Source organism: Staurois parvus, unplaced genomic scaffold (genome assembly GCF_062004578.1).
Source record: "Staurois parvus isolate SC_StPar_1 unplaced genomic scaffold, SC_StPar_1.0 ptg001392l, whole genome shotgun sequence".
NCBI lineage: Eukaryota > Metazoa > Chordata > Amphibia > Anura > Ranidae > Staurois > Staurois parvus.
The window spans coordinates 71,850-88,629 of record NW_028319188.1 but is presented as its reverse complement, the minus strand read 5'-3'; the positions used below and the strand labels follow the sequence as shown (position 1 = coordinate 88,629).

Here is a 16,780-nt window from a genome sequence, read left to right as displayed (position 1 = left end):
CAGTGGAGGGAGAGGCAGAGGGGGTGGAGCCAGTGGAGGGATAGGCAGGGGGGGTGGAGGCCAGTGGAGGGAGAGGCAGAGGGGGTGGAGCCAGTGGAGGGAGAGGCAGAGGGGGTGGAGCCAGTGGAGGGAGAGGCAGAGGGGGGTGGAGCCAGTGGAGGGAGAGGCAGAGGGGGTGGAGCCAGTGGAGGGATAGGCAGGGGGGGTGGAGGCCAGTGGAGGGAGAGGCAGAGGGGGTGGAGCCAGTGGAGGGAGAGGCAGAGGGGGTGGAGCCAGTGGAGGGAGAGGCAGAGGGGGGTGGAGCCAGTGGAGGGAGAGGCAGAGGGGGGTGGAGCCAGTGGAGGGATAGGCAGAGGAGGGTGGAGCCAGTGGAGGGATAGGCAGAGGGGGGTGGCAGAGGTGGAGCGGGTGGTGAGGTGGATGAGTCTAGCCGCTGAGTTCAGGATGGTCTGAAGCGGGGAGAGCCTGCACTGGGGTAGGCCGGTGAGGAGGGAGTTGCAGTAGTCAAGGCGTGAGATAATCAGGGAGTGTACGAGTAGTTTAGTGGTGTCTGGGGTAAGGAAGGAGCGTATTTTGGCGATATTGCGGAGGTGGAGCCTGCATGTGTTTGTCAGTGATTTGACATGAGGTTGGAAGGAGAGGTTTGAGTCCAGAATGACTCCAAGGACTTTGGCTTGCTGGGCGGGATTGATGGTGGTGATGTTGGTGGTGATGGATAGGATGGGGGGGGGCGCGGGCAGGAGGGAAGACGAGAAGCTCGGTTTTGGAGAGGTTGAGTTTGAGGAAATGGAGCGACATCCAGTCAGAGATGTCGTTTAGGAGGTGAGTGATGCGGGCGGAGAAAGTGGAGGTGAGGTGAGGGGTGGAGAGGTAAATTTGAGTGTCCTCGGCATATAGGTGGTAGTTGAAGCCGTGGGAGTGTATGAGTTTGCCAAGGGAGGAGGTGTAGATGGAGAAGAGAAGGGGTCCAAGGACAGAGCCCTGGGGGACCCCAACAGAGAGGGGGAGTGAAGGGGAGGTGGCGCCGTTGTAGGAAACGCTGAAGGAGCGTCGGGATAGGTAGGCACTACGCCTTACATGTCCCCTCTGATGTCACATGACCAGTCATCCCAGAGTAGGCACTACGCCTTACATGTCCTCTCTGATGTCACATGACCAGTCATTGCAGTGCAGGTCTCCAGGTCACCATGGTAAGTCCAGGACATAAAAGGTGGCATGGAACCCCTGAGGTAACACGTCATCGTGGACATCTGAGAAGTCTGATTGGCTGAGGTCTGTAAATAATTCCCCATATTCAGCACTGACCTCAGCCGGTCTCCGGAGGGTTTGAGGCCACAGATTCCACAGAAACTACACGGCATTCTGATACTTCCCAAAACGTCTGTGCCCACTCCGAGGATGGCTCCGCCCCCTGCGACCAGAGCACCTTCACCCCCGCTGGAGCCCCCACATGTCTTCCTGTGATTGTGTGGATTCAGAGTCTGTCCGTAAATGGAGTTACTGCAATCAAAGCTGAAAGAACCAAAAAGATTTATTATTTCCGGTACTTATATAGTGCCGTCATTTTACATTTATATTGTACATTCCCATCAGTCCCCGCCCCCGAGGAGCATACACATCAGTCCCCACCTCGGAGGAGCATACACATCAGTCCCCGCCCCTGAGGAGCATACACATCAGTCCCCGAGGAGCATACACATCAGTCCCCGCCCCCGAGGAGCATACACATCAGTCCCCGCCCCCGAGGAGCACACACATCAGTCCCCGCCCCCAAGGAGCATACAATCTAAGGTCCCTAACTCACAGTCATACATACTAGGGCCAATTTAGACAGGAGCCAATTATCCTCTCAGCATGTCTTTGGATGTGGGAGGAAACTGGAGTGCCTGGAGGAAATCCACGCAGGCACAGGGAGAACATGCAAACTCCAGGCAGATGGTGCCATGGTTGGGATTCAAACCAACAACTCGAGTACTGCCAGGCGGAAGTGCTAACCATTCAGCCACTGTGCTGTGCTCAACATGAATCAACCAGAATGGATTGACTACCGAGAATTCCCAATCCTCAAAACCAGCATTCAGCACACAGTCAGGACTGACACACAGAATTCAGCACACAGTCAGGACTGACACACAGAAATCAGCACACAGTCAGGACTGACACACAGAATTCACAATATCGCTTTGTTCATGGACACCAGTCACTGGAATGACGTCAGCGTGGCAGGCTCCTGCCATAGCACGAAACGCGTTAGCGAGGAGCCTCCCACACTGACGTCATTCTGCCGCAGCCACGTGGTTCAGGCTGGCGGCCATTTTGGAATCTCCCATTACATGCTGTTTTTACCAGCACTACACTACCTCTGTGGGCTGATTTTTTGGTCATTCCCAGCACTCTGCTTCTATCACTTGGCTGCATTATTAATAGTTACCTAGACTTGCCGTCACAACGACCTGGAATCAGCGCTGGTGTTGTTCTATGCTATTGGCTGCCACTCATCCTACTGGCTGCCACTCATCCTATTGGCTGTCACTCATCCTACCGGCTGCCACTCATCCTACCGGCTGCCACTCATCCTATTGGCTGTCACTCATCCTATTGGCTGTCACTCATCCTACCGGCTGCCACTCATCCTACCGGCTGCCACTCATCCTATTGGCTGCCACTCATCCTATTGGCTGTCACTCATCCTATTGGCTGTCACTCATCCTACCGGCTGCCACTCATGCTACTGGCTGCCACTCATCCTACTGGCTGCCACTCATCCTATTGGCTGTCACTCATCCTACCGGCTGCCACTCATCCTACCGGCTGCCACTCATCCTATTGGCTGTCACTCATCCTACCGGCTGCCACTCATCCTATTGGCTGCCACTCATCCTATTGGCTGTCACTCATGCTATGTTATAACTTGCATGCTCAGTGGAGTGTTTTGTCTATTTTGGTCACTAAGCTGGCAATCTAGACTGCAGTACATCCTTTGTATCACTTTGATATCTGAGCCTTTTGTACGGAACGTTTCTCTCTGGTGGCCCTTTGTATTCGGAGCCATCTAAGGTGGATGTTTGGCCACTTTTGATGGATCGGGGCGAAAGCACGTAGGAGGAGCTGTGAGTCCAAGTTGGGAGGTTTGGAGTATCTTCCTTGTATGCCGAGTGTTCCAGCGGAGCCCCTTCCCCTGCCAGGGCCCTGATGACTACCAGTCTGGATAATTAACACACATGAGCATTTAATGTGCGCTTCTGGTGAGTGCAGCACATTTACTCCTCATCACGGACGTCACAAGCACCATCATCTATATAATTCTCATCATGGTGTGATGATTACTTGATCAGGGATTGGGGAACGTTGGTTTTCACGAATGGAATGGCTCCCTGCTTCTTCAGCACATGGACCACCACACTGTCCTCAGCGTCCAGCGTTCCCAGGAAATGGACCAGACCGCAGTGCATGTTATGTCCCTGCAGAGAGACAAATCCCATCATTCCTCCGCAAATCCCATCATTCCTCCGCAAATCCCATCATTCCTCCACAAATCCCACCATTTCTCCACAAATCCCATCATTCCTCCGCAAATCCCATCATTCCTCCGCAAATCCCATCATTCCTCCGCAAATCCCATCCCTCCTCCGCAAATCCCATCATTCCTCCGCAAATCCCATCCCTCCTCCGCAAATCCCATCCCTCCTCCGCAAATCCCATCATTCCTCCGCAAATCCCATCCCTCCTCCGCAAATCCCATCCCTCCTCCGCAAATCCCATCATTCCTCCGCAAATCCCATCCCTTCTCCGCAAATCCCAACCCTCCTCCGCAAATACCATCATTCCTCCGCAAATCCCATCATTCCTCCGCAAATCCCATCATTCCTCCGCAAATCCCATCCCTTCTCCGCAAATACCATCATTCCTCCGCAAATCCCATCATTCCTCCGCAAATCCCATCATTCCTCCGCAAATCCCATCATTCCTCCGCAAATCTCATTCCTCCGCAAATCCCATCCCTTCTCCGCAAATCCCAACCCTCCTCCGCAAATACCATCATTCCTCCGCAAATCCCATCATTCCTCCGCAAATCCCATCATTCCTCCGCAAATCTCATTCCTCCGCAAATCCCATCCCTTCTCCGCAAATCCCAACCCTCCTCCGCAAATACCATCCCTCCTCCGCAAATCCCATCCCTCCTCCACAAATCCCATCATTCCTCCGCAAATCCCATCATTCCTCCGCAAATCTCATTCCTCCGCAAATCCCATCCCTTCTCCGCAAATCCCAACCCTCCTCCGCAAATACCATCCCTCCTCCGCAAATCCCATCCCTCCTCCGCAAATACCATCCCTCCTCCGCAAATCCCATCCCTCCTCCGCAAATCCCATCATTCCTCCGCAAATCTCATTCCTCCGCAAATCCCATCCCTTCTCCGCAAATCCCAACCCTCCTCCGCAAATCCCAACCCTCCTCCGCAAATCCCATCATCCCTCCTCCGCAAATCCCATCCTTCCTCCACAAATACCATCATTCCTCCACAAATACCATCACTCCAAACTCCCAGCAACATGACTGTGTCCAAGCAGCAATGGCAGATAACATACAACAGGAACATACAATCTGTTGGCGGTATGGTCACTGGATGGAGGTACAGGAGAGGAACATACAATCTGTTGGCGGTATGGTTGTTGGATGGAGGTACAGAAGAGGAACATACAATCTGTTGGCGGTATGGTAACTGGATTGGGGTACAGGAGAGGAACATACAATCTGTTGGCGGTATGGTCATTGGATGGAGGTACAGGAGAGGAACATACAATATGCTGGTGGTATGGGGATTGGATGAAGGTACGGGAGAGGAACATACAATATGGTGGTGGTATGGTCATTGGATGGAGATACAAAGGAAGAACATACTATCTACTGGTGGTATGGGGATTGGATGGAGGTACAGGAGAGGAACATACAATCTGTTGGTGGTATGGGGATTGGGTGGAGATACAGGGAAGGAACTTACATATATGTGGATTGGATGTAGGTACAGGAGAGGAACATACAATCTGTCGGTGGTATTATCACTGGATGGAGGTACAGGAGAGGAACATACAATCTGTTGGCGGTATGGTCACTGGATGGAGGTACAGGAGAGGAACATACAATCTGTTGGCGGTATGGTCACTGGATGGGGGTACAGGAGAGGAACATACAATATGCTGGTGGTATGGTCACTGGATGGGGGTACAGGAGAGGAACATACAATATGCTGGTGGTATGGGGATTGGATGGAGGTATGGGAGAGGAACATACAATATGGTGGTGGTATGGTCATTGGATGGAGATACAAAAGAAGAACATACAATCTACTGGTGGTATGGGGATTGGATGGAGGTACAGGAGAGGAACATACAATCTGTTGGTGGTATGGGGATTGGGTGGAGGTACAGGGAAGGAACTTACATATATGGGGATTGGATGTAGGTACAGGAGAGGAACATACAATCTGTCGGTGGTATTATCACTGGATGGAGGTACAGGGTAGGAACATACAATCTGTTGGTGGTATTATCACTGGATGGAGGTACAGGGGAGGAACATACAATCTGTTGGTGGTATTATCACTGGATGGAGGTACAGGGGAGGAACATACAATCTGTTGGCGGTATGGTCATTGGATGGAGGTACAGGAGAGGGGCATACATATATGGGGATTGGATGGAGGTACAGGAGAGGAACATACAATCTGTCGGTGGTATGATCACTGGATGGAGGTACAGGGGAGGAACATAGAATCTGTTGGCGGTATGGTCATTGGATGGAGGTACAGGAGAGGGGCATACATATATGGGGATTGGATGGAGGTACAGGAGAGGAACATACAATCTGTCGGTGGTATGATCACTGGATGGAGGTACAGGGGAGGAACATAGAATCTGTTGGCGGTATGGTCATTGGATGGAGGTACAGGAGAGGGGCATACATATATGGGGATTGGATGGAGGTACTGGAGAGGAACATACAATATGGTGGTTTGGAAGGGGATGGAGGCACAGGTGAGTAAAGTGATTTATATGTGGAGCCACCCAGGAACACGTCACCTTGTATCCGATGTTGTCTTTAAGGGAGATTGGAACTCCATAGAGAAGGCCTTTCTCTGGCTGCTTCTTTAGATCCTGCAACTGCGTCTCACACTCTGCCAGGAAATCGGTCACACAGTTCACTTCTCGTGTCACTTCCAAAGCCTGAACCATAAATAAGAGACCACAAGAATTACTAATAGGGAGGACATGTCACGGTTGTCTTTCCTTTCATTGTTGTCACATGATCCTAGACATCTCAGAGTTACATGAATGGCAGTTCTCCAATCTCTGTGGATGGGGCGACCATCCATGTTGTAGAATATGATAGCAATGAAGAGGAACGTGGACCTGCACGCTACGTGAGTCCAGTCCATAGACGACCCCCAACGGGAACTGCGGGAACCAGACAACATTGGGTGATGATTGGGTGAAAACATTGTGCCGGACTCGTAGGATGATCTCACCAGTATTGCTATCCTAATGTATTGATATGGCCTCACCCCGGGCAGGCGGCTTCTACACCCCAGAGGAGCTCCACTGTCTCCTGGGCTTGAAGTGAAATGCACCAAAATTGAAGATGAAGTGCCACACCACTGCTAAGAGGTCCAGGTACAACTTTATTCTGATAAAGGTCAGGGGGACAGTCCAAAAAATATCCAATGTATTTTGGGAGAGCGCCCCCTTCGTCAGGGCCAGAAAGAACATAAGAACATCTCCATATAAATCTGATACCAATATATGACTGGATTGATATGGAGATGTTTTATGTTCTTTCTAGCCCTGATGAGGCGGGCGCTCTTGGACTCCAAAAACATGTTGGCTACTTTTTGGATTGTCCCCCAGACCATTTCCAGAATAAAGTCGTACCTGGACCTCTTAGTAATGGTGTGGCCCTCCATTTTAAATATTGGGCGATGGTTGGATGTGCCGGCCACTAATGAAGAGAAATGTCCAGCTGAACACTATATGAGCCCAGTCCATAGATGACACCCCCCCCCCATGTGAACAGCAGGAGCCAGACATTGGGTGATGGTTGGATGTGCTAACCACCAATAAAGAGAAATGTTCACCTGAAAACTAGGACAATCCAAAAAAGTATCCAATGTATTTTGTGAGAGCGCCCCCCTTAGTCAGGGCCAGAAAGAACATAAGAACATCTCCATATACATCCGATACCAATATATGACTGGATGATATGGAGATGTTCTTATGTTCTTTCTAGCCCTGATGAGGTGGGCTCTCTTGGACTCCTAAAACATGTTGGCTACTTTTTGGATTGTCCCCCTATTTCCAGAATAAAGTTGTATCTGGACGTCTTAATAATGGTGTGGCCTTTCACTTTTAATATTGGGGGATGGTTGGAAGTGCTGACCACCAGTGAAATGTTCACCTGAAGACTACATGAGCCTAGTCCATAGATGACTCCCAATGTGAGAAACAGGAGCCAGACATTGGGTGATGGTTGGATGTGCCGACCACAAATGAAATGTCCACCAGACATTGGGTGATGGTTGGATGTGCCGACCACCAATGAAATGTCCCCCAGACATTGGGTGATGGTTGGATGTGCCGACCACCAATGAAATGTCCCCCAGACATTGGGTGATGGTTGGATGTGCCGACCACAAATGAAATGTCCAGCAGACATTGGGTGATGGTTGGATGTGCCAACCTCCAAGGATCTTTGGGTACACGGGGTCGGCTGGAGTGTGAATGTCTACATGTATGGGAAAGGGGGGGGTGGAGAGCAGCTGAGGAGGAATATCCCCAGCAGGACGGATCTCCACTTTCTCTATAAACCTTCTCCCTGAGGCACCCTGGTGCCACCCACAGATATGAAGATGATCGCCAGAACAAACGATGAATATTTCATTGCTAGAAGTACCTTCACTCTGACAGACCAATCAGCATTCTGCATTGAGCAGTATGGAATGAATGAATAATGAATGCTAGGACCCGATTGGCTGTTCTGGATGACATCACTTTGGCAGTAAATGACCCTGAAAACATTATCACCTTCTCTATATAGACGTGCAGCACGGCCTCCGGAGACAGCGATCCGCTCTTCAACTGACTGACCAGCTCATCCAGGGACAGCGAGAGGATCCCACCGGCATCCACATCACCATGCTGAAAGTAGACAAAAGGAAGTGACATCACACAGGTGGAGCAAAGGACTGTATATCCAGAGCAAGGCATGAGCTGTCACCACTGTACAGGAAGTGACATCACATATACTCACATATACAGTGGGAGGAGCAAACCATATGGAGACAATCACCTTAGTTCAAGGTTTCTCCAGAGTGCTAGTGCTGTGGCCAATCAGAGAACAGCTCTCCTGATTGGTGCCGAGGGAGGAGGAGTGACCCTTTAAATGCACTCCTCCCCGGTGTACCCGGCCTACGCGGACCTCAAAGTCTGCTTTCTGTTGGGAAGCCCCTGGACCTATGGGGTGAGAGGATCCAACCACCCGAGACATGCCCCCGGACCCATGGGGTGAGAGGATCCAACCACCCGAGACATGCCCCCGGACCCATGGGGTGAGGATCCAACCACCCGAGACAAGCCCCCAGACCTATGGGATGAGAGGACCCAACCACCCGAGACAAGCCCCCGGACCTATGGGGTGAGAGGATCCAACCACCCGAGACATGCCCTCGGACCTATGGGGTGAGAGGGTACAACCACCCAAGACAAGCCCCCGGACCTATGGGGTGAGAGGATCCAACCACCCGAGACATGCCCCCGGACCTATGGGGTGAGAGGATCCAACCACCCGAGACATGCCCCCGGACCTATGGGGTGAGAGGGTCCAACCACCCGAGACAAGCCCCCGGACCTATGGGGTGAGAGGATCCAACCACCCGAGGCATGAAGGCTCATAGATCTCAATAGGCCTATCAGTGGGAGAATTATTGCCATGGCGGGGGAGGGTATGCATATCTGGGGGAACATTCTGGGTGCTCTCCTTCCCCCCACACTCTCAATACTCCTGACCTCCAGGCAGAAGCAGAACTAGGACTGTGGAAGACTTGGAGAGCCCTTCAGGCACTGGGAGCAGAGGAATGGTGGGTGTGGTGAGATGGCACTGACAGTGGGAGGGGCTTAAAGGGGTATGACTAAATAAAACCTGAGCCTACCTTGTTCTTGGTCAGGAGTAAGTAGTGCAGGGGTCAGGAGTATGTAATGTACAGAGTGCAGGTGTCAGGAGTGTGTATTGTTGTCAGGAATGGACTGGCCAGCAATAGTGGGACTCACCTGCCTTATGAGCTGCAGTACCAGGGCTGGCCAGCGGGTGCTCCCAGCAATCAGAGACTCAACCTTGCAGCCAGTCAAACACCTGGAACTAATTATACTGGTGTATTTAAGGGATGGCCAGACCTGCAGACTCTGTCTTGGTGTGTGTTTTTCCTGGGCCCTGTATCCTGTTCCTATTCCTGTTCCTGTCTTGTTGCTGACCCGGCTTGATCTATACCTCTGCTGACTTCTCCTGCTCTGACCCCGGCTCGTTCCTGACCATCCCTCTGCCTGACCCTCTGTACCACGCTGCCCGCTACCTGCTGACCCTGGCTTGTGACCCCGACCATTCTCCGCTTGCTCCCCCTGTACCTACCTGCCCGATTGATATTGACCCGGCCTGCCTGACGACGCTCGCATTGTATGTACTGTTATCTGTGGGTGGTTTGGTTTGTTTGCACTGTATTATGTTTAGTATTGCACTGCGTTTATGTTTGTATTATTAGTGTTAATAAATCGTATTGTTTATAACATATCTGAAGTCTGCGTTTCCCTGCGTCAGTCACACACCTCTGGTCACACCTGGGAGCCCTGACATTACACCAAGGCCAATCCTGACCAGAAGTGGCTGCACAGGGAAGCCATCTTGGCTTGTTGATGGGAAGGATGGATCTGGATGAGGTTGTGTATTTATATCTGCTAGTGTTTGATGACAGGGAGTATGCTTATCAGACTCTGAAGGAGTATCCCCGGGATGAACTACTAGAATGTATACGGCTCGCTCATGTTCTAGTAGATCAGGGCACAGAGTTCTCTGAGGTGCAGCCATTGATTGAGGTTTGTGCTGAGTTGGTTTCATCTGGTTCCCCCGAATGCAGGGATGAATTTTTGCCACCATTTAGTGCAGACCAGGTAGAGTCCCTGGTGTGGTTATTAGAGGATGATGTGGATTACTTTCTGGAGCGTTATTCCACATGTTCACCACAGACACTAAGAGATTGTATAAACGCAGTGCAGTCATTGGTCAGACAGGCTTTGTGTAAGCTCAGCTTTGTTCAACCCATACTGCAGACATGGACAGATTTGTTGCACCCAGCCTCAGTCAGCTTACAAAGACCCAGTCCTGCTTCTAATCTATTTCCTCAAAGCTCTATTCCTGTATTCCCAACAGCTCCTCCTGCCCTGCTATCTACCGCATGTCAGTCCCCTGTTCCCACTCGCTGCACCTATCCTGCCTTTAACCCTGTAAAAGAGCCCTCTGTAGCAACTGTTCCCTCTCCTGTTCCATCCTCCAGTTCTTCTCTGTCTCCAGCTGCTCCATTCGTTTGCAGACCTGCATTTACTTGCAGTGCTCCAGTAGTTAAAACCAGAAAAAAGCGAAAATTCTTTCCAACCAATACCATCCTGCCAGTATCCAAACCGGTGAGCCTGCCTTCCGTGGTTCAGCCTGAAGCCTCTACTCGGCCTGATGCCTCTACTCGGCCTGAAGCCTCTACTCGGCCTGAAGCCTCTACTCGGCCTGAAGCCTCTACTCAGCCGGATGCTTCTACCCAGCATAATGAACTGATCCAGCCTGATGATCCTATTAGGCCAATTGACTCGGTGCCCACTGCCTTGCCAGATGACGCGGTGCCCGCTGGCGAGCCAAATGACCTGATGCCTGGTGACCCGATGCCCGCTGTCGAGCCAGACGATCCAATGCCAGACGACTCGGTGCCCGCAGTCTTGCCAGACGACTCGATGCCCGCAGTCTTGCCAGACGACTCGGTGCCCGCAGCCTTGCCAGACGACTCGGTGCCCGCAGCCTTGCCAGACGACTCGGTGCCCGCAGCCTTGCCAGACGACTCGGTGCCCGCTGTTCCGCCAGTTGACTCGATGCCCACTGTTCTGCCAGACGACTCGGTGCCCGCGGTTCCGCCAGACGACTCGGTGCCCGCAGTCTTGCCAGACGACTCAGTGCCCGCTGTTCCGCCAGTTGGCTCGGTGCCCACAGTCTTGCCAGTTGACTCGGTGCCCGCAGTCTTGCCAGTTGACTCGGAGCCCACTGTCATGCCTGGTGACTCGGTGCCCGCCACTCCGCCTAAGGGCCCGAGACCTGTGGCTCCACCTGGGGGTCCGGCGCCCGCCGCTCCGCCTAAGGGCCCGAGACCTGTCGCCCCACCTGGGGGCCCGGTGCCTGCTACTCCGCCTGGTGGCCCGGTGCCTGCTGCTCCGCCTGGTGGCCCGGTGCCTGCTGCTCCGCCTGGGGGCCCGGTGCCTGCTGCTCCGCCTGGGGGCACGGTGCCTGCTGCTCCGCCTGGGGGCCCGGTGCCTGCTGCTCCGCCTGGGGGCCCGGTGCCTGCTGCTCCGCCTGGTGGCCCGCTGCCTGCTGCTTCGCCTGGTAATCCGATGTGCCTCTGCCCGGAGTCCAGCTCGATGTGCCTCTGCCCGGAGTCCAGCCCGGTGTGCCTCTGCCCGGAGTCCAGCCCGGTGTGCCTCTGCCCGGAGTCCAGCCCGGTGTGCCTCTGCCCGGAGTCCAGCCCGGTGTGCCTCTGCCCGGAGTCCAGCCCGGTGTGCCTCTGCCCGTTGTGCCCCTGCCCGGTGTGCCGCTGCCCGGAGTCCTGCCCGGTGTGCCAGTCTTTGATATCCCGCCAGTTACCAGACCCGGGCGGTGGAACATTTTGCCCAGCTAGGACTGTTTGGAGCGTCCTGAGGCCGCTCCTTGAGGGGGGGGTACTGTCAGGAATGGACTGGCCAGCAATAGTGGGACTCACCTGCCTTATGAGCTGCAGTACCAGGGCTGGCCAGTGGGTGCTCCCAGCAATCAGAGACTCAACCTTTCAGCCAGTCAAACACCTGGAACTAATTATACTGGTGTATTTAAGGTACATTCAGACCTGCAGACTCTGCCTTGGTGTATGTTTTTCCTGGGCCCTGTATCCTGTTCCTGCTCCCTGTTCCTGTTCCTGTTCCTATTCCTGTTCCTGTTCCTGTCTTGTTGCTGACCCGGCCTGATCTATACCTCTGCTGACTTCTCCTGCTCTGACCCCGGCTCATTCCTGACCATCCCTCTGCCTGACCCTCTGTACCACGCTGCCCGCTACCTGCTGACCCTGCTCTGATCCCTGGCTTTGTCTGACCATTCTCCTCTGCCTGACCCTCTGTACCACGCTGCCCGCTACCTGCTGACCCTGGCTTGTGACCCCGACCATTCTCCGCTTGCTCCCCCTGTACCTACCTGCCCGATTGATATTGACCCGGCCTGCCTGACGACGCTTGCATTGTATGTACTGTTATCTGTGGGTGGTTGGTTGGTTTGTTTGCACCGTATTATGTTTAGTATTGCACTGCGTTATGTTTGTATTATTAGTGTTAATAAATTATATTGTTTATAACTTATCTGAAGTCTGCGTTTCCCTGCGTCAGTCACACACCTCTGGTCATACCCGGGAGCCCTGACAATTGTACAGAGTGTGTAATGTACAGAGTGCAGGGGTCAGGAGGGTGTAATGTACAGAGTGCAGGGGTCAGGAGTGTGTAATGTGCAGGGGTCAGGGGTGTGTAATGTACAGAGTTCAGGGGTGTGTAATGTACAGAGTTCAGGGGTCAGGAGTGTGTAATGTACAAAGTACAGGGGTCAGGAGTGTGTAATGTGCAGGGGTCAGGGGTGTGTAATGTACAGAGTGCAGGGGTCAGGAGTGTGTAATGTACAAAGTACAGGGGTCAGGAGTGTGTAATGTACAGAGTTCAGGGGTCAGGAGTGTGTAATGTACAAAGTACAGGGGTCAGGAGTGTGTAATGTGCAGGGGTCAGGGGTGTGTAATGTACAGAGTGCAGGGTCAGGAGGGTGTAATGTACAGAGTGCAGGGGTCGAGAGAGTGTAATGTACAGAGTGCAGGGGTCGAGAGAGTGTAATGTACAGAGTGCAGGGGTCGAGAGAGTGTAATGTACAGAGTGCAGGGGTCGAGAGAGTGTGTAATGTACAGAGTGCAGGGGTCGAGAGAGTGTAATGTACAGAGTGCAGGGGTCGAGAGATTGTAATGTACAGAGTGCAGGGGTCAGGAGTGTGTTATGTACAGAGTGCAGGGGTCGAGAGAGTGTAATGTACAGAGTGCAGGGGTCGAGAGATTGTAATGTACAGAGTGCAGGTGTCAGGAGGGTGTAATGTACAGAGTGCAGGGGTCAGGAGTGTGTAATGTGCAGGGGTCAGGGGTGTGTAATGTACAGAGTTCAGGGGTCAGGGGTGTGTAATGTACAGAGTTCAGGGGTCAGGAGTGTGTAATGTACAGAGTGCAGGGTCAGGAGGGTGTAATGTACAGAGTACAGGGGTCAGGTGGGTGTAATGTACAGAGTACAGGGGTCAGGAGGGTGTAATGTACAGAGTACAGGGGTCAGGTGGGTGTAATGTACAGAGTACAGGGGTCAGGAGGGTGTAATGTACAGAGTACAGGGGTCAGGTGGGTGTAATGTACAGAGTACAGGGGTCAGGTGGGTGTAATGTACAGAGTACAGGGGTCAGGTGGGTGTAATGTACAGAGTACAGGGGTCAGGTGGGTGTAATGTACAGAGTACAGGGGTCAGGAGGGTGTAATGTACAGAGTACAGGGGTCAGGCGTAAATAGCACAAAGGGTGTGAGGGTCACCCCTATTTCAGACACCCCCAACTCACCCTCAATTCTATTCATGTCATAAATAACTAATAATCTCTGACATATACCGCAGCGCTGTACAGAGATCACTTAGCCAGTCCCATCAGTCTCTGTACCAGAGGAGCTGACACTCTAATGTCCCCTCCCCCACAGTCACATCAGTCTCTGTACCAGAGGAGCTGACACTCTAATGTCCCCTCCCCCACAGTCCCATCAGTCTGTGTACCAGAGGAGCTTACACTCTAATGTCCCCTCCCCCACAGACCCATCAGTCTCTGTACACAGGAGCTGACATTCTAATGTCCCCTCCCCCACAGTCCCATCAGTCTCTGTACAGAGGAGCTTACGCTCTAATGTCCCCTCCCCCACAGTCCCATCAGTCTCTGCACCAGAGGAGCTTACACTCTAATGTCCCCTCCCCCACAGTCCCATCAGTCTCTGTACCAGAGGAGCTTACACTCTAATGTCCCCTCCCCCACAGTCCCATCAGTCTCTGTACAGAGGAGCTTATGCTCTAATGTCCCCTCCCCCCACAGTCCCATCAGTCTCTGTACAGAGGAGCTTACACTCTAATGTCCCCTCCCCCACAGTCACATCAGTCTCTGTACAGAGGAGCTTACACTCTAATGTCCCCTCCCCCGCAGTCACACATTATTACTATTATACATGTATATAGCTCTGACATATACTGCAGCGCTGTATGGAGATCACTGACATTGGGGGGGTCACCAGATAGCTGGGCCCCAGAGTGGGGGCCCCGGACCCCTCTCACCTCCTCCACATAGTGTAGCACAGCCTTCTCCATGATGCGCAGGGAACGTTGTCTCTCCATGGCGGCGCTCCCAATCCTCTGATCACACCGCCTCCGCTCCCTCCATCGTACGATGAGAAAAGCGACTACCGCAGAGCACAGGACGGCCGCCAGCAGGTGAGTGAGCACCATCCCGGACCGGAGGAACCACAGAGAACACTGCGCACCGTCCCCCGACACAGAGAGACTGGGCACCGTCCCCCGACACAGAGAGACTGGGCACTACCCTCCGCCTGGAGACAATGGGGCCAGAAATAGCCAAAATGACTCCCTCCCCTCCCCCCACCTATTATAATTCATCTATAATCTCCGGATCACATGAGTCATATCACCCGCAGAAAATAGAAACACCCCTCCCCCACCCCGGGACTAACCCCCCTTCAGTCCTCATCAGGAAACGCATGGCAGGACACAAAGACTGTCAACTTTATTATTCATGGGGGCACTCATATATATACTCATAGAGGGGCCCATGGAGAGGCCCACAGAGGGGCCCATGGAGAGCCATTAATAGATACTCATAGAGGGGCCCATAGAGAGGCCCACAGAGGGGCCCATAGAGAGGCATTAATAGATACTCATAGAGAGGCCCATAGAGGGACCCATGGAGGGGCCCATAGAGAGGCATTAATAGATACTCATAAAGGGGCCCATGGAGAGGCATTAATAGATACTCATAGAGAGGCCCATAGAGGGACCCATGGAGGGGCCCATAGAGAGGCATTAATAGATACCCATAGAGAGGCCCACAGAGGGGCCCATAGAGAGGCATTAATAGATACTCATAGAGAGGCCCATAGAGGGACCCATGGAGGGGCCCATAGAGAGGCATTAATAGATACTCATAGAGAGGCCCACAGAGGGGCCCATAGAGAGGCATTAATAGATACTCATAGAGAGGCCCATAGGAGGGACCCATGGAGGGGCCCATAGAGAGGCATTAATAGATACTCATAGAGAGGCCCATAGAGGGACCCATGGAGGGGCCCATAGAGAGGCATTAATAGATACTCATAGAGAGGCCCATAGAGGGACCCATGGAGGGGCCCATAGAGAGGCATTAATAGATACTCATAGAGAGGCCCATAGGAGGGACCCATGGAGGGGCCCATAGAGAGGCATTAATAGATACTCATAGAGAGGCCCATAGAGGGACCCATGGAGGGGCCCATAGAGAGGCATTAATAGATACTCATAGAGAGGCCCACAGAGAGGCTTTAATAGCTACTCGTAGAGAGGCCCACAGAGGGGCCCATAGAGAGGCATTAATAGATACTCATAGAGAGGCCCATAGGAGGGACCCATGGAGGGGCCCATAGAGAGGCATTAATAGATACTCATAGAGAGGCCCATAGAGGGACCCATGGAGGGGCCCATAGAGAGGCATTAATAGATACTCATAGAGAGGCCCATAGGAGGGACCCATGGAGGGGCCCATAGAGAGGCATTAATAGATACTCATAGAGAGGCCCATAGAGGGACCCATGGAGGGGCCCATAGAGAGGCATTAATAGATACTCATAGAGAGGCCCACAGAGAGGCTTTAATAGCTACTCGTAGAGAGGCCCACAGAGGGGCCCATAGAGAGGCATTAATAGATACTCATAGAGAGGCCCATAGGAGGGACCCATGGAGGGGCCCATAGAGAGGCATTAATAGATACTCATAGAGAGGCCCATAGAGGGACCCATGGAGGGGCCCATAGAGAGGCATTAATAGATACTCATAGAGAGGCCCATAGGAGGGACCCATGGAGGGGCCCATAGAGAGGCATTAATAGATACTCATAGAGAGGCCCATAGAGGGACCCATGGAGGGGCCCATAGAGAGGCATTAATAGATACTCATAGAGAGGCCCACAGAGAGGCTTTAATAGCTACTCGTAGAGAGGCCCACAGAGGGGCCCATAGAGAGGCATTAATAGATACCCATAGAGAAACATATAGAAACTTTAATAGAGGCTGATATGGACACCCATAGAGACACTCATACAGACTGGTACATTGTGGGGGTCCCAGACAAGTGCAGTGCTTGCCATTGAG

At 52.8% G+C, this 16,780-nt stretch overlaps 1 protein-coding gene across 1 annotated transcript in view; it reads right to left on the bottom strand.

Annotated features, from left to right (window-relative positions):
- LOC149436250 (vitamin D3 hydroxylase-associated protein-like) overlaps window positions 1-16,780 on the bottom strand; it is a 70,360-nt gene that overhangs the window by 31,140 nt on the left and 22,440 nt on the right. Inside the window, 4 exon segments of the mRNA XM_089661815.1 lie at window positions 1,306-1,512; window positions 3,328-3,461; window positions 6,081-6,224; window positions 8,079-8,192. Of these exon segments, the coding sequence (XP_089517941.1) occupies window positions 1,306-1,512; window positions 3,328-3,461; window positions 6,081-6,224; window positions 8,079-8,192 (599 nt within the window).